Here is a 14,579-nt window from a genome sequence, read left to right on the forward strand (position 1 = left end):
AATTCACGTGAAGGTGGGTGAAGGTCATTAAGTGGCCACTTAAGGGCCTTGATTGGCCTGGGGCGGGCAGGCCGTTTTTCACCCCCCCTCCCCCACCCGACGTAATGGGGGGGGGGGGCGGAGGCGGGAGCAGTTCCCGCTCCATTTTACGCCACCGGCAACGCGGTCTGGCGCCACCGCACAGGGACTGGCACCATTTTTAAAGGGCTTTAGGCCCTTCAGTTTAATTTTAATGTGACAGGCGAGAAAAAATTTAAAGTTGAAACTCTATTATCCGTTTAAATCCCTTCACCCACCCTCCAATGAGTAATAAATATCTAAATAGTCCTTTCCAACTAAAAAAATTAAAAATTCAATTCCAAACTTCCCCGTCTAAACTTTCTCCACTTTACCCTTCAATCCCTTCCCAGCCTCCCCTCCACCAATCGCATAAGTTTTGCCGTTTCCCCCCCCTGCACTCCCGACCTGAGAATTTCACTCCTCCCCCCTCCCCACTTGTGTCACGCTTCGGATCTCCGAACAGAGATCCGAAGGCGCGGGACTTGCGGCTGGAATATCGGCGTGGGACAGCCGTCACTACAAGGTAAGTCATTAGTCATTCATTTAAACGTAGTCATTCATTTCAGTAGATCTTCTGTATTCCACAACAACATTTTACAGGAATGTAGTTTAAAGCACCCTGTTCTCCGACTTCAGGTTATGTTATAACCTTACCTTGCCGATATTTAAGCAGCAGATCCCATATTCCTCGGCGGGAGTAAGGGTCAACTCCAGCAGTTGGTTCATCCAAGATGACAACTTTTGAGCCACCAACAAATGCAAGAGCCACTGAAAGTTTACGTTGCATCCCACCTTATAAGTAAAACAGAGTTATAATATTAATTTCCATTCAAAGGTAAGTAAGGCCAGTAATGAATTTGAAGGCAATAGCACTGTCATAAATTCCAAGATTTACAAGGCAAAAAAGAGGGGTTAGAAATTCCTCTACTGGCCTCATGAGAGAGGATCTAAGGCACATGGCAGAACTTCTGCCCATCTCAGGTTTGTGCTCCTGAACTCATCCCAAATTCCGGCTCAAGATAATTTGCACAACTGGGAGCCGGTGCCTATTTTTGGTGCTACTGGCATTCCTGTCTCAGCTTTTGGATGGTGGGAGCAGGGTTTCATCGCAGAAAGTTAGAAGATCCAGTATCCCAGCCGACGATCTGGAAACATTTGTTCAATGGGTCATATCAAATTTTGCCATTTTTCGAATGGTAATCTCTGCAATCAACAGGCACGGGGAAAGCAACCTTTTATACAATGCTGGCCTGTAGTCCCACCAGAATCAAGTCCTGCCTTCACAGAAGGGTGGACTGAATTAGGGGTAATTGAGGGAGGGCTGGTGGGATTTTGAGTCGGTGATGTTACCCTGCCAGTTTTGCCTCTCACTCATGCTTACATGGAAGAAGGGATTCACGAGTGCCTGCTCCCACTTCTAGTGGAAGATTGTAAAATCAAAGGGCAGAAACTGAAGCAACTAAGTTCTGCTCCAAACTCTTCCTCCATTGCCCAGATAGTGGGGCTTTTCCAGCCTTCAAAGAGAGGAATTTTAGAACGGTCGACACTCAAGCTAGCAATTTGACTCAGAAATTCCATGAGGCTATAATTGGGATCAGCTAAATCATTTCACCACAGAGATCAAACCTTGAACTTCCACCTGGTACAGTTGAAAGTGCTCTGTTGTGAATAGAGCAAAGGCCACTAACACTCGGCTGTATTATACCAGGCCTCAACAGGAAAGTTATGCACATTGGCTGGCAGCAATGCAAAAGTGTTCCGTTATGTTAAACCTCCCACCCCCTCCACCCCTAATCTCTGTTGATCCATTTAGTAATCTATTTGATATTCCATTTCTGTAAATAGTTAATATCTTGTGAGGGAGTCCATAATTAAAGGTCATAAATATAAGATTGTAACAAATAAATTCAATAAGGAATTCAGGAAGAACTACTCAGAGTGGTGGAAATTTGGAACTCACTACCACATGGAATGGTTGAGGCGAATAGCATAGTTGCATACAAGGGAAAGCTAAATGACTACATGTAGCAGAAATGACTAGAAGGTTATGTTGATGAGGTGAGATGAAGTAAGGTGGCTTGTGTGGGGTAGAAACACCAACAAAGGCCGAATGGCCTGTTTCTGTCCTGTAAAATTCTATGTAATGCTATGAATGTTAAGTACCAAGAAAGTCCCAGATTTTGCTCTGGAGGAGTGATAAAACTGATCTGAATCAGGACAGCAGTAGTGGTACTGCACATGATTTTTGTGTCCCTGGTTAGGGAGGGGAAATAAAAAAAAAACAAAAATCCCAAGACTCCTGTTCACTATCTGGTGGCTTTCACTGTATGTGGATGTCAGGTGGGCTAAGTCACCTCGTGCAGTTAAATAGACATCTGACAGTCACTGTCAAAGTTCACACAGAAAGAGTGGCCACTTGGGCGTACTACCAGTGGGTACCTGGAAATGCTTATTTATTATTCATTCATGGGATGTGGGCATCATGGCAAGGCTACTGTTTAGTGCCCATCCCTATCTGCCCTTGAGAAGATGCTGGTGATTCATCTTCTTGAATACGACTGAGTAAATTGCCAGGCCATGTAAGCGGGCAGTTAAAAGTCAAAGACATTGTTGTGGGTCTGGAGTCACATATAGGCCAGACCAGGTATTGATGGCAGACTTCCTTTCCTAAAGGACAGGTGGGCTTTTACAACAATCTGGTAGTTTCATGGTCAACATTACTGATGCTTGTTTTTATTCCAGATTTATTTAATTAATTGAATTTAAATTCTCCGACTGAGATTTGAACTCACGTCACCAAATTAATAACCCAGGCCACTGATTGCTAGTATAATAACAGTGCCACCATGTTACCGTACCCTCAAAATAAAGCCACTGAACTGTAACTTGGTAAGGGGCCAATGTTTTCAGAAAAGGGAGAAAATTGGTTAGATTTCAGTACTGTGAGTAATTAAGGAACTAATTGTGTAACCTCATGCTTGCAGGCTTCAGACACTTAATAAAACTTGACAGTTGGCACACAGTTCTGACTTGTATTTTAGATTGCTCAAGGAGGCACCATGAGGTGGCACACTGGAGCTCCCAGCCAAGCTCTGGCTCCCAGCCGAGCCAGTGGGTGGAGATGTCAAATGGAGACAGGCTGGTATAATGCCTTCCCACCACTAATGTAAGCAAAAGAAGTCAATGCAATTATAGAACTGCTCCTTGGCAACTAAAGTAAAACATAACTATTGGTATTTTCACCACCACACGCCGGGAAGGATAACCAAAGAAAGAATCGCTCATGCGGAACTTGTCGAGGATTGCTTGTATGCCATCAATAATGTGTAACAATGTACAGCAACAAAGTAGTAAATAGCAGTCTATCTGGTTTTTAATGGGGAGACATCCTACCTGGCTAATGTCCTTCATTTGTTTGAAAGACAACTCAAGTCTTACATTTTATACTTAGGACTTCCAGTAAGTATTTACTAAAGCTCCAGACAAAAGGTGACTAATTCAGCTCAACGCTGTGAGGATGCATAGAATTTCACAGAATCCACAACACAGAAACAGGCTATTCAGCCCAAGTGGTCCTTGCTAGCATTTTTTTATTCATTCATGGGATGTGGGCATCCCTGGCAAGCACAATATTAATTGTCCATCCCTAATTGCCCTTGAGAAGGTGGTGGAGCTGTTTTCTTGACAACTGAGTGGCTGGCTAGCCCATTTCAGAGGACAGTAAAGAATCAATCACATTACTGCTGGCCTGGAGTCACATACAGGTTAGACTGGGTAAGGAGAGCAAATTTCTTTCCATTAGTGAACCAGATTGGTTTTAAGACAGTCCAAGAGTTCACGGTCATCATTATCAATACTAACTTTTTATTCCAGATTTATTAAATTTACTGAATTTATATTCCCCCAGCTACCATGGTGGAATTTGAACTGATGTCTGCAGATCATTGGTCCAGACCACTGGATCACTAGCCCATTAACATAACCATCACACTACCATCCCCTCCATTTATGGTCCACCTGAAACTCCTCCCACCCAACTTTATCTAACACTATCTGCATCTCCCGTTATTCCTTTCTCCCTCATGTACTTACCTAGCTTTCCCTTAAATACATCTGATATTCACCTCAACTACTCCATGTGATGGCAAGTCACACGTTCCAACCACTCTCTGGGTAAAGAAGTTTCTCCTGAGTTCCTGAAGGGATTTATTGGTGACCATCTTACATTTGTGGCCCCTAGTTTTGGACTCCCACACAAGTTGAAACAACCTATTTATGTCAACCCTATCAATCCCCTTCATAATTTTAAAGACGTCTATTAGGTCACACCTCAGCCTCCTATTTTCTGGAGAAAAGAGCTCCAGCCTGTTCAGTCTTTCCAGGGCAAAATTTGTGTACAAATAAAAACCTGTTTTTTAAAAAATTTTATTTAGAGATACAGCACTGAAACAGGCCCTTCGGCCCACCGAGTCTGTGCCGACCAACAACCACCCATTTATACTAACCCTACAGTAATCCCATATTCCCTATCACCTCCCTACACTAGGGGCAATTTACAATGGCCAATTTACCTATCACCTGCAAGTCTTTGGATGTGGGAGGAAACCGGAGCACCGGGCGAAAACCCACGCAGACACAGGGAGAACTTGCAAACTCCGCACAGGCAGTATCCAGAATCAAACCCGGGTCCCTGGAGCTGTGAGGCTGCGGTGCTAACCACTGCGCCACTGTGCCGCCCTGAAGAGTAGAAAGCCATGGGTACTGATTAGAGGGGGCAATATCAAGATGAGGGTAGGGTAGGGTAGGTTTGGCTGTCCCTCGGCTTAGTATTGAGACTGCTGCTGTTTCTAATGACATCAATGGCTAAGAATCTGAAACTCAGTGCAAATTGCATACATTTAAAAAAAATATCAAACAGGAAGGATGATGGAATTGAACAAAGCAGCACAGAAACTATAGAATAAGTTCAACAAAGTATGGAACAATGAAATTGAAAGCAGGCAAGTGTAAAGTATGACACAGAGGAAGAAAAATGAGAAACACTCATACTTCACGAGTGGTGTTGAAATAGGGATGGATGGAGTTGAAAGAGACAGAATAAACTCAACATGCCACACCATTGCAGAAGGACAATCAACAAAGCCAACAGAATGCTGAACTACACAGCTAGAACAGTAGTGACCAATGTGTAGAATGCTCTGGTCTGGTCATACCTTGAGTGCTGTGTCCAGTTCTGGTCACTGAAAAACAAGGGAGACCCTCAAGCACTGGACACAGTGAAGGAAGAGTGTTGAGACTAAGGCAATGTGTCAGGATTCAGAGTTATGAGGAAAGACTGGAGAGACTCAGGCTCTTTAGCCTGGAAGAGAAGCAGCTGAGAGGCAGTCTTATAGAGGTTTATAAGATGTTAAATGGCATCAAAAATCTTTATCTGGATGCTACTTTAAATTAAGCAGTGGGGAGTCAGGCATGGGGACAAAGGTTCAAACTAGTAAAAGGTAACTTTAATACAGATGTCAACAACGTTCATCTATATGGTGCCTTTAATGTAGTAAAACATCCCAAGGTACTTCACAGGAGTGTTATCAGCAAAATTTGACACTGAGCCACATCAGGAGATATGAGGACAGGTGGCCAAAAGCCTGGTCAAAGAGGTAGGTTTTAAGGAGCATCTTAAAGAAGCAGAGAGAGATATTCTTCCTCATACATAGAGTGAAGAAGACTTTTTTTTTTAAAAGCCAATTAAAGGGTTACAGAGTAGAAAGGTCAATGAACCAATTGGACTAGTATTGTTTGAGTATCCTTGTCCAGTACAGAAGGATGACTCACCAGAAAGTTTGTTGGTTGTTTCTTTGCGTTTGTTAGGCAGCCCTACGTCCAAGACCATCTGCTCCACCTCCGCCTTCACCTCTTCTTTTGACAGTCCCTTTAGCCGTGCATAAAACCAAACGTGTTCCTCTACAGTAAGCCTTCGAAATTCAGAACAGTCTTCAGTTACATGGAGTGTGCCAGAATGTTTAATGCATGTCAATAAATACAGGGAAAAAGCTGGACCAGTCACTGTTAGAAAACTAGAGATTACATTTTGAAATCATTGTAGAGTTTAGCCCTCTGAACCCTTGTGATGCATAAATGAGCCTGCAAATCTAGCAATACCAAACAATCAAAGCCACACAAACACTTCATTTCAGCTGCGGGGGGAGAACAGCTGAACAAATATACCAGTGTGGTTCACCATTGTCATTCTTGCATGTGTCACAGTAGCCAATTATACAGCAGTGTTTAGCTGAGGCTACACAAGATAGCAAGATGGCTGCCCACCCTCTCACTTGAGATATAATCTGCAACTAAAAGCGAGCGAGCAGGAGGTAACAAGGGATAATAAAGGTAGCTTATGAGGAAAGCTACAAAATACAGCACTTCTGTATATTTGCTTCTTGTTATCTGGCTTTTAGCTCACAAGACTGGACTGGCCTCTCATTTCCTTCAACCACAAGGTACATTGCTAAATTTATCATTGTTGTGTTAATGTTACACTCGTACAACATTTGTTCTAATCTGGAATCTAAACCCTGGTGGCTGCTGTGCTTGCAGCAAGGAAAGAGGGTGTGTGATAGAGGGCAAATGTTTGTGGGGGTGTAATAGGCAATGGTGAATAGTGGAGAGGAAGATGGATGAATATTCTACAAATGCCTTGACCAACTCTGAGGATCTGGGAGTACTTATGGGTGAGGTAGAAACATGATAAAGTAGGTTACCTGTGGATCAATTGGCTTTTGTCTGCCCCAACCTTTCTCTCCAACTCTCCTGAAAACTCAGACCATTGCTGCATTACAGTATCTGGCATTCCCTCACCTAAATAGCCATACTTCATTCTGTCAGACATGACAGTTTTAGCCAGTTAATCCAATATTGAGGAAGTCACAGACAGACCTGATTCTGTCCTTAGAAACAAGATTTACTGGATAGTCATCAGAAGCAGAAACCCAAGCCCAAGAGCACAGATGATAATTGTTATACCCACTGAGATCAGCACAGGCTGAGAGTCAGATCTCATGATCTGTGTGATTCAGTGCTGGTTCCTTTCCTTTTTTAAGGTATTAAAACTTCAGCAATTTAAGCAAATTATTATCCGCTCCAGTATTGCAATGTTGTGACTTACATCAATCACCTATTATTTTCTAACAATATATACACATGATGCATCATTTTGGGGATTTCTAGCAAAGCTACCATTAAGTACTAAGGGCTGTGGTGAATATGACTTTCCCTCTTCTCATATAAGCTTTATTCTCACCACATATAAGTCACCACTGCTGGTTTACAGTTACCATTTTCTGCCAGCATTACTTTGTAAAGAAATTTCTGAAGTAAGAGCTAACTGGAAGACATCTGAAAATGATCATTACTTTAGGTAACATCACAAGATAGAGGGGGTAAAACTGAAATGACAATGCAAGCTTTCAGTGAGAGGACTACTTTAGAAAGTCTGCACTAACTACAGTATTCATATGTATTATATAGAGAGCAACAGGACCATTGTTTGAACAAACAAGCAGCTCAGGATTGATTGACGGCAGATCTGAATTGTACTTACATATCAAAAAGAACATTGTGTTGTGGGCACACACCCAGGCTTTGCCGAATGGACTCCAGGTCAGAACAAATATCTTTGCCCAGAATATAGGCTGTTCCAGAGGTTGGCGGGAACAATCCTGTCAAGATTGACCTGTAAGAAGGGTTGGCAATATTACAAGTTGTATAAAAACACAGGTTAACACAAAAGTCACTTTTCACAAGATCTAAAACCATCTGAGCTCACCACCACCTTTGCAAGGGCAATTAGGGATGGGCAATAAATGCTGGCCTGGCCAGTGATGCCCACATCCCATGAAATGAATTTTAAAAAATACACATAGAACCCGAGCCTTTGAGCAGGAACAGTTTAATCCCCATATATTCTTGTTCTTTATATTCAGGTAAGTGGAACAATTTGCTCCACATCACAGAGATTTCCAATGTGAGGACCCTAAGCTATAAGGATACAAAAATGGGGAGAGATGCATAATGGGTTGCTGACTCGCTAATGCTCGTTTTACTGTAACAAAGTCAAGATCTACACCTTGGAGAGGTTTTTGTGGCATGTTAAGGTGTTGTATATAAAGACTGTTTTAAATCTCGTTTTGAGTATAAAGGAACTGGCTGGGTTCCATTCCTCACACAGTCTCCTTACATAGTGGTAGTTTTTCCAGCTCCATTATGCCCCAGGAAAGACGTGATCTGCCCTTCATAAAAGCCAAGACTGAGCCCATCAACTGCCAGCTTCTTGCCATTGCGATAAATTTTGACCAGGTTTTGAATGGAGACACCGAGTTGGAGGTGACTTGGCTCCTCTTCCACACAGACTGAAAAAGAGAAGAAAAGACGTCACATACCATGCAAGAATCTTTGTGATTGTCCTGAAATTCATCCAGCCGAATATCTACTGAACAGTAGCAAAATACTGGGGTTGAAATAAAGTCAGAAACTGCTGGAAACACTCAGCAAGTCGGGCAGCATCTGTGTTGAGAGAAGCAGAGTTCTGGTGAAAGGGCATTGACCTGAAAGGTTGGGCAGGATTTTTCTGGCCCCAGGTGGCCGGCTGGGAAGTGGAAGGTCCGGGAAAATGGCGGGAGTTGTGACACAGTCCCGCCGCCAGGGAGGTTTCCCAGCGGTGAGACTGGATGCGGCTCAGCTGCCTGCCAAACGGAGGTGGGCAGCCAATTTAGATAATTAAAGGCCCTATTAAGGGAGATTTTCCCATCCCGCCCAGAGTGCCACCACCCACCCCCCCAACCCCCGCTCACGCCACATGGGGATGCTGCCTGCTTCGAGGAGACAGCCTCCCTGCAGCTGTCCAGGAGGGCCATCGGAGCTGGAGACACCATCCAACAAACTGCGGACCGTGGGCGGGTAAGGCCAGCCCCGTGGCCACAATGGGCCATCCAGAGAGGCCTGCCTCCTAGGCCTATGTGATTTTAAATGTTTTATCACCTCTCCAAGGACGCCTCTATGTTGAGGCGCCCCCTAGATTCCCGGCCTGCCTCAGCACCACCCACCTCTCCCAGTGGGGCTGCAGATCGGGCCCTCTGATTGGGCCAGCAGCATCTACATTCTGCCTGCCGTCCTTAATTGGACAGCGAGCCCAGAGGTGGCAAACTAGATTTTTTGAACTTTGAGGGATTGTTATTTTAAGAGACACTTGATGGTACTTTGATGGGGACTTGTGCTCATCAGCACTTTGGAAAGGGTTTCCCTGCACTTAAGCAAGTGAAATGCTTGTTGTTGGTATTAGTTGGTCAATGTCTAACTGTGAGTTATTTATTGCCCATGATCCTAACAGAGACATTAACCTATTTCAAAAAAGGTAAAATAGCAGATCAAGGAAGGTCAGAGGAATCCATTAAGTATTCCTTGCTAAAATCACTAACAACCATGCTGGCAAATTTGGGACTTGTGGAAAAATCAATGGAAAATTCTTCAAAGAATGGAGAGCGTTGAATAAAACAAAAACAAATGATCACACTCCTCACCACCCATTTTACATTTCCAGATAATGCTTCCAGGAGCACAGGATTGCCTGAAACCCGCATGACAGAATGTGCTCTGGTCCCATGGCAACCCTCAGGCTCAAGTAAGCAGCATCAGATTTCAGTACTCCAAAAACATTTCCTAAAATGTTCTTGGTCACATCATTTATTTTAAGCAATGACTGAAATAAATTTTCAAAGTGAAAAATGGAAACACTATTTTAAAAAAAGTTCAGTAGCAATTAAAAATAATCTCACAGATGCATCTTTCATTTCAAAGGATATTCTTTAGCACTTACTCTGTGAATTTGCATTCTTAGCAGATGGGATCTGCTTCATGTTCTGAACCGTGTCTCCACACCAATAGGATTTGGTGAAAGGAAAATACCATGGTTTGGGAATGCCATATTGACCTGGATAGCAAACAGGACACAGAGAATTACAGTAAAGGGAATGTGCACACTCTGCTCTATCATTGAAAATCCAACTCCCTTTGTTCATATTAAATGTTAATTAAAATTGGAATGGTGTTCTCAAGTGAACCGCTTGCCCAGATCTGACAGTTTCTGAGTATAACCACATACATTATATATTGCCTCTTTGAGGCAGAGCTTTCCGAGATGTCCATTGAAACCTAATACTTAGTAGAGGTTTTATTCGCACTTCCCTGACTGTTAGGAACATAGGAGCAGGAGTAGGCCATTCAGCCCATCAAGCCTGCTCTGCCATTCAATATGATTACGGCTGATCATCCACTTCAATGCCTTTTTCCCACACTATCCCCATATCTCTTTAAGTCATTGGTATTTAGAAATTTGTTAATCTCTACTTTAAACTTACTCAATGACTGAGCTTCCACAGCCCTCTGGGGTAGAGAATTCCAAAGATTCACAACCCTTTGAGTAAAGAAATTTCTCTTCATCTCTGTCCTACATGGCTTCCCCCTTATTTTGAAATTGTATCCCCTGGTTTTTAACTCCCCAACCAGGGGAAACATCTTACCTGCATCGACCCTGTCTATCCCTTTAAGTATTTTGTAAGTTTCAATGAGATCACCTCTCATTCTTCTAAACTCTAGAGGATACAGGCCCAGTTTCCCCAATCTCTCTTCATAGGAGAGTCCCACCATCCCAGGAACAAGTCTGGTAAACCTTCGTTGCACTCCCTGTAAGGCAACAATATCCTTCCGAAGGTATGAGAACCAAAGCTGCACACAGTACTCCAGGTGCAGTCTAAGGTGCTATACAATTGAAGCAAGACACTAAGAAAGTGTCAAATGGAGTAATTTTGATATTGGGTAATGTGAATGGAAATGAAATCTGGGAGAATGTTTTAACAGGTGGTTGAATCAATAGTGCCCATTTTATTGAAAGTCAAAATGACCCCCAATGTATCCAGTAAGACCTACCTAATAATATGGGTCCAATGGAACAGCAGTACTGCACCAGCTCCAGTAAAATAGCTGGATGTGCATTATAAAAATGCTCTGTCTACTTGAGTCTGATTTTCCAAACCATCCACCCCATCCTTAGAGTTAATAGAATGCAATGCTTGTAGCTGGTCTAATCGGCCACACATCCTGTACTTTGTTTCCTGTGAAACCAGAGAATGCCTTTGTGCACACATGAAACATTATTCAGCTGCCCCACTGCAGGTTCGTATATTCTGCCATCAGAAAGAAGGCAGTGTGGCTGAGCACAGATCCTGGCACTTCGACCTTACTAATAAAGGGTAGAGAGAAAGAAACTACTTTCCTCTGGTGGGGCAGTCAGAACAAGGGGACACAGCATTATTTTAGGGCTAGGCCATTCAGGGGTGACATCAGGAAAAACTTCTTCACACAAAGGGTAGTTGAAATCTGGAACTCTCTCCCCTAAAAAGCTGTTGAGCTGGGGATCAATTGAAAATTTCAAAACTAAGAATAATAGATTTTTGTTAGGCAAGGGCACCAAGGGTTAAAGAACCAAGATGGCAGATGGAGTTAGATACAAATCTAATTGAATGGTGGAAGAGGCTCGAGGAGTTACTCCTGTTCCTATTTTCTATTATTTGGTGGAGAAAAGTACTTCATGCAATAATATTAACACATCACTTCACCCCACTTTTGTGCAATCATTTACCTCATTGTTTACCTTGACAGCTACCCAGTTAACTATCTTGCAGCAAAATACAACTCAAACTGTTCTGTTCAACAAAAGTGCTACAATACCCTAATCTAATCATTGCTGAAGATCACAAACATCAGACTTATGAATGAAAATGAGTCATTTTGATGCAATGCCAATCATTGTTAACAGTATAAATACATTGAAACAAATGATACAATCACACTCTCAGAGCAATAATTTTTTTTAAAATCCAATTAAAGTTTACTAGAGCTCAGAAAGCACAAGGCTGCAAGCCCTCGCCCTGCTGATCCATCCGCCAGCTGCCTCCACAGCTAAAAGAGATCACCAGGCTGCCAAGTAAGTGGAAAGACTTATGCCATCCCCTGACTCACTCACAGATACCGAGCACTGGCACAAACCAGCAAACGATGAGACTTGTCTCTCCCACCTCCCTCCCACAACCTGTTTAACTCTGATGAGGAATGATTCTGGCCTTACCACCTAGCTATTCCACTCAAGTGTGAGGAACTCTTTAGCTGTGCAAGGCTCTCAATGTAGGCACCGTGTAACCTGTAAACAGCTTCTATTATTTTTAAAGCTGCATACAGTGATACTACAAGTCTCGGCTAGAATGGAGATGATTGGGTAATTTCCCTGTCAGTTACACCTGGAGACCGTCACTGTTCAAGTGGCTGGGACTGATCTTATGCAAGAATTTGTATTAAGTAACAATCCTCCACTCGCTACAATTTTGCTGGAGAAATAATCCAGCTTTCATCAGGAGATATGAGTTCTGTTTGCTGTAGTTCATATTGACTCTATTCAAACAGACTCTGTTTGCTTTAAAATAGACTGTTGCAAAATAAACTCTGTGTAATGTAAGTCCTGCCCTGCCTCCCACTCATTGGGTGACACATTGGTGTCATTAATCACTGCATTTTTGTGGTGTACAATCATCTGGGAACATTTGCACATTCTTGCACAACTCAGTGATGGTAAAGAAACAAAATTATTTGGGGGGAGAAAAGTACTTCACGCAATAATATTAACACATCACTTCACCCCCACTTTTTAGCGGGATGATAAGATTGTTCATTTTGCAACAATTTTTCTATACCTGGGAAAACTGCCTCAATGTACCAAGTTAGAATGCCATAGAGGAACGTGTCGACTATCATGAGGATGATGGAGGTGGTGATGTTATACTCGTCGCCTTTTGTTGGACTCGAGAAGAGGTTATGCCACTGGACTCCGATTCCCTGTTCCTCGAACTGAGCAAAGTAATCAAAGCCAAAGCCAAATGCGACTGGGGATAGCAGGCTCTGTGAATGCAATAAGATGGTGGAACTGAGAGGGACTGCCAGTGAAAGTCAACAATTGCTATCCCTGCATGTGATTGTGGTAATTATTTTTATTTGCGTGGTGATAATGGTGATGAGCTCCTGTGTAGATCTGAACCTCAAGTACTCTGAGCACAACTACAATCACCAGGGAGAAGCTCAAAAACATTCCGAAGGTCGTGGCTTCAAGCCCCATTCTGCAGACTTGAGCATATAGTTTGGGCCTGACACTGCAGTGCGGTACTGAGGGAGTGCTGCAGTGTCAGAGGTGCCATGCTTTGGATGAGAGGTTAAATGGAGCTCTGTTTGCCCTCTCTGGTTAACACCAAAGACCCCATGGCCAATATTTACCCTTCAACCAACATCACTAAAAAACAGGTTATCTGTTCATCGTCTCATTGCTGTTTGTGGAAGTTTGCTGTGTGCAATTGGATCGATGCGTTTCCCACAATGACAACAGTGACTACACTTCAAAATCTATTTCATTGGCTGTGAAGTGCTTTGGGAAGTCCTGAGGTTGTGAAGACATGATATAAATGCATGTTCTTTTATTTTCTTTTTGAATTTACTGACAAGCACAGCCCTTTATACTTTTCTTTAAACACAATGAATAATGTGTTTGGGTTGAGTGGTGAGAAGGCACAGTGTGTTGCAGCTGCCATCCTATGCCATGGAACATGAATTATTCATTTGTGAGCACTACAGTCAGGAGTCAAGTAACAACATCAAGAAAATTAGCTTTGTGGTATTACCCTCAATGAACATCCATTCACATGTGTGAAAGTAAAAGTAAGTTTCATGGGTGTGCTGTCATGACAGAACATGCAGGGTGTCATTAAAAAAAAGTATTCTTTATAATTTCAGCATATCTTGCACAGTCTATTGTTTATTTTGGTTAATAGTGCCCAATTTTAAACAAAGGTAGCACGGGCCTAGAGAACAGAACTGTGGGCACTGCCACTAAGCTCAAATGCTCACATGCAGCCTCCATAAGCAAGTGGCGCAATTGGATGCAGATTGTTGGTGCAAAGTTGGGGGATCTTTACTCTGCACCAGGCCCTTGCTTCTCCTGATTTGACAGTGCTTAATGCAGGAGCTGAGCCCCTCAAGTTGAGCAAATTGAAAAACTGTTCCCCAGGGCCTTTAGCAACACAGAATTTTGTAACAAAATTGCAGTCCGAGTTGGTGAATGACCTACTTACAGCAACAATTTTGATTGGGTAGGTAATGTACTCCTGCCAAGCCATACAGAGCACATAAGGGAGGTACAGGGTGAAGTAGATGATCCCTCCACAGGCTGCTGCCAGGTTAGCCTTTGAGAACATAGTGCTGATCAAAAAGCATTGTAAGATGGTCACCACCCCAAAAACAGCCAGGAATGTGAAGACGGCAACGGGGTTACTATAAGGCAAGATGTTCCCTTCCTGAAAGAACAAGTGAGAGAAATCATCATCAAATTTAAATATTGGTTTAGACCAAACTTCAAGAAGCATTACACCAAC

General features: G+C 42.9%; 1 protein-coding gene across 1 annotated transcript in view; it reads right to left on the minus strand.

Annotated features, from left to right (window-relative positions):
• Positions 1–14,579, minus strand: part of LOC137369452 (phospholipid-transporting ATPase ABCA1-like) — a 157,619-nt gene that overhangs the window by 47,544 nt on the left and 95,496 nt on the right. Inside the window, exons 16-22 of the mRNA XM_068030685.1 lie at positions 14,280–14,501; positions 12,855–13,059; positions 9,929–10,042; positions 8,294–8,465; positions 7,658–7,789; positions 5,890–6,029; positions 715–852 (exon numbers count right to left, since the gene is read on the minus strand). Coding sequence (XP_067886786.1) covers positions 715–852; positions 5,890–6,029; positions 7,658–7,789; positions 8,294–8,465; positions 9,929–10,042; positions 12,855–13,059; positions 14,280–14,501 — 1,123 coding nt within the window. The remainder of the gene's footprint in view (positions 1–714; positions 853–5,889; positions 6,030–7,657; positions 7,790–8,293; positions 8,466–9,928; positions 10,043–12,854; positions 13,060–14,279; positions 14,502–14,579) is intronic.

Source organism: Heterodontus francisci, chromosome 4 (assembly GCF_036365525.1).
Source record: "Heterodontus francisci isolate sHetFra1 chromosome 4, sHetFra1.hap1, whole genome shotgun sequence".
Taxonomy (NCBI): domain Eukaryota; kingdom Metazoa; phylum Chordata; class Chondrichthyes; order Heterodontiformes; family Heterodontidae; genus Heterodontus; species Heterodontus francisci.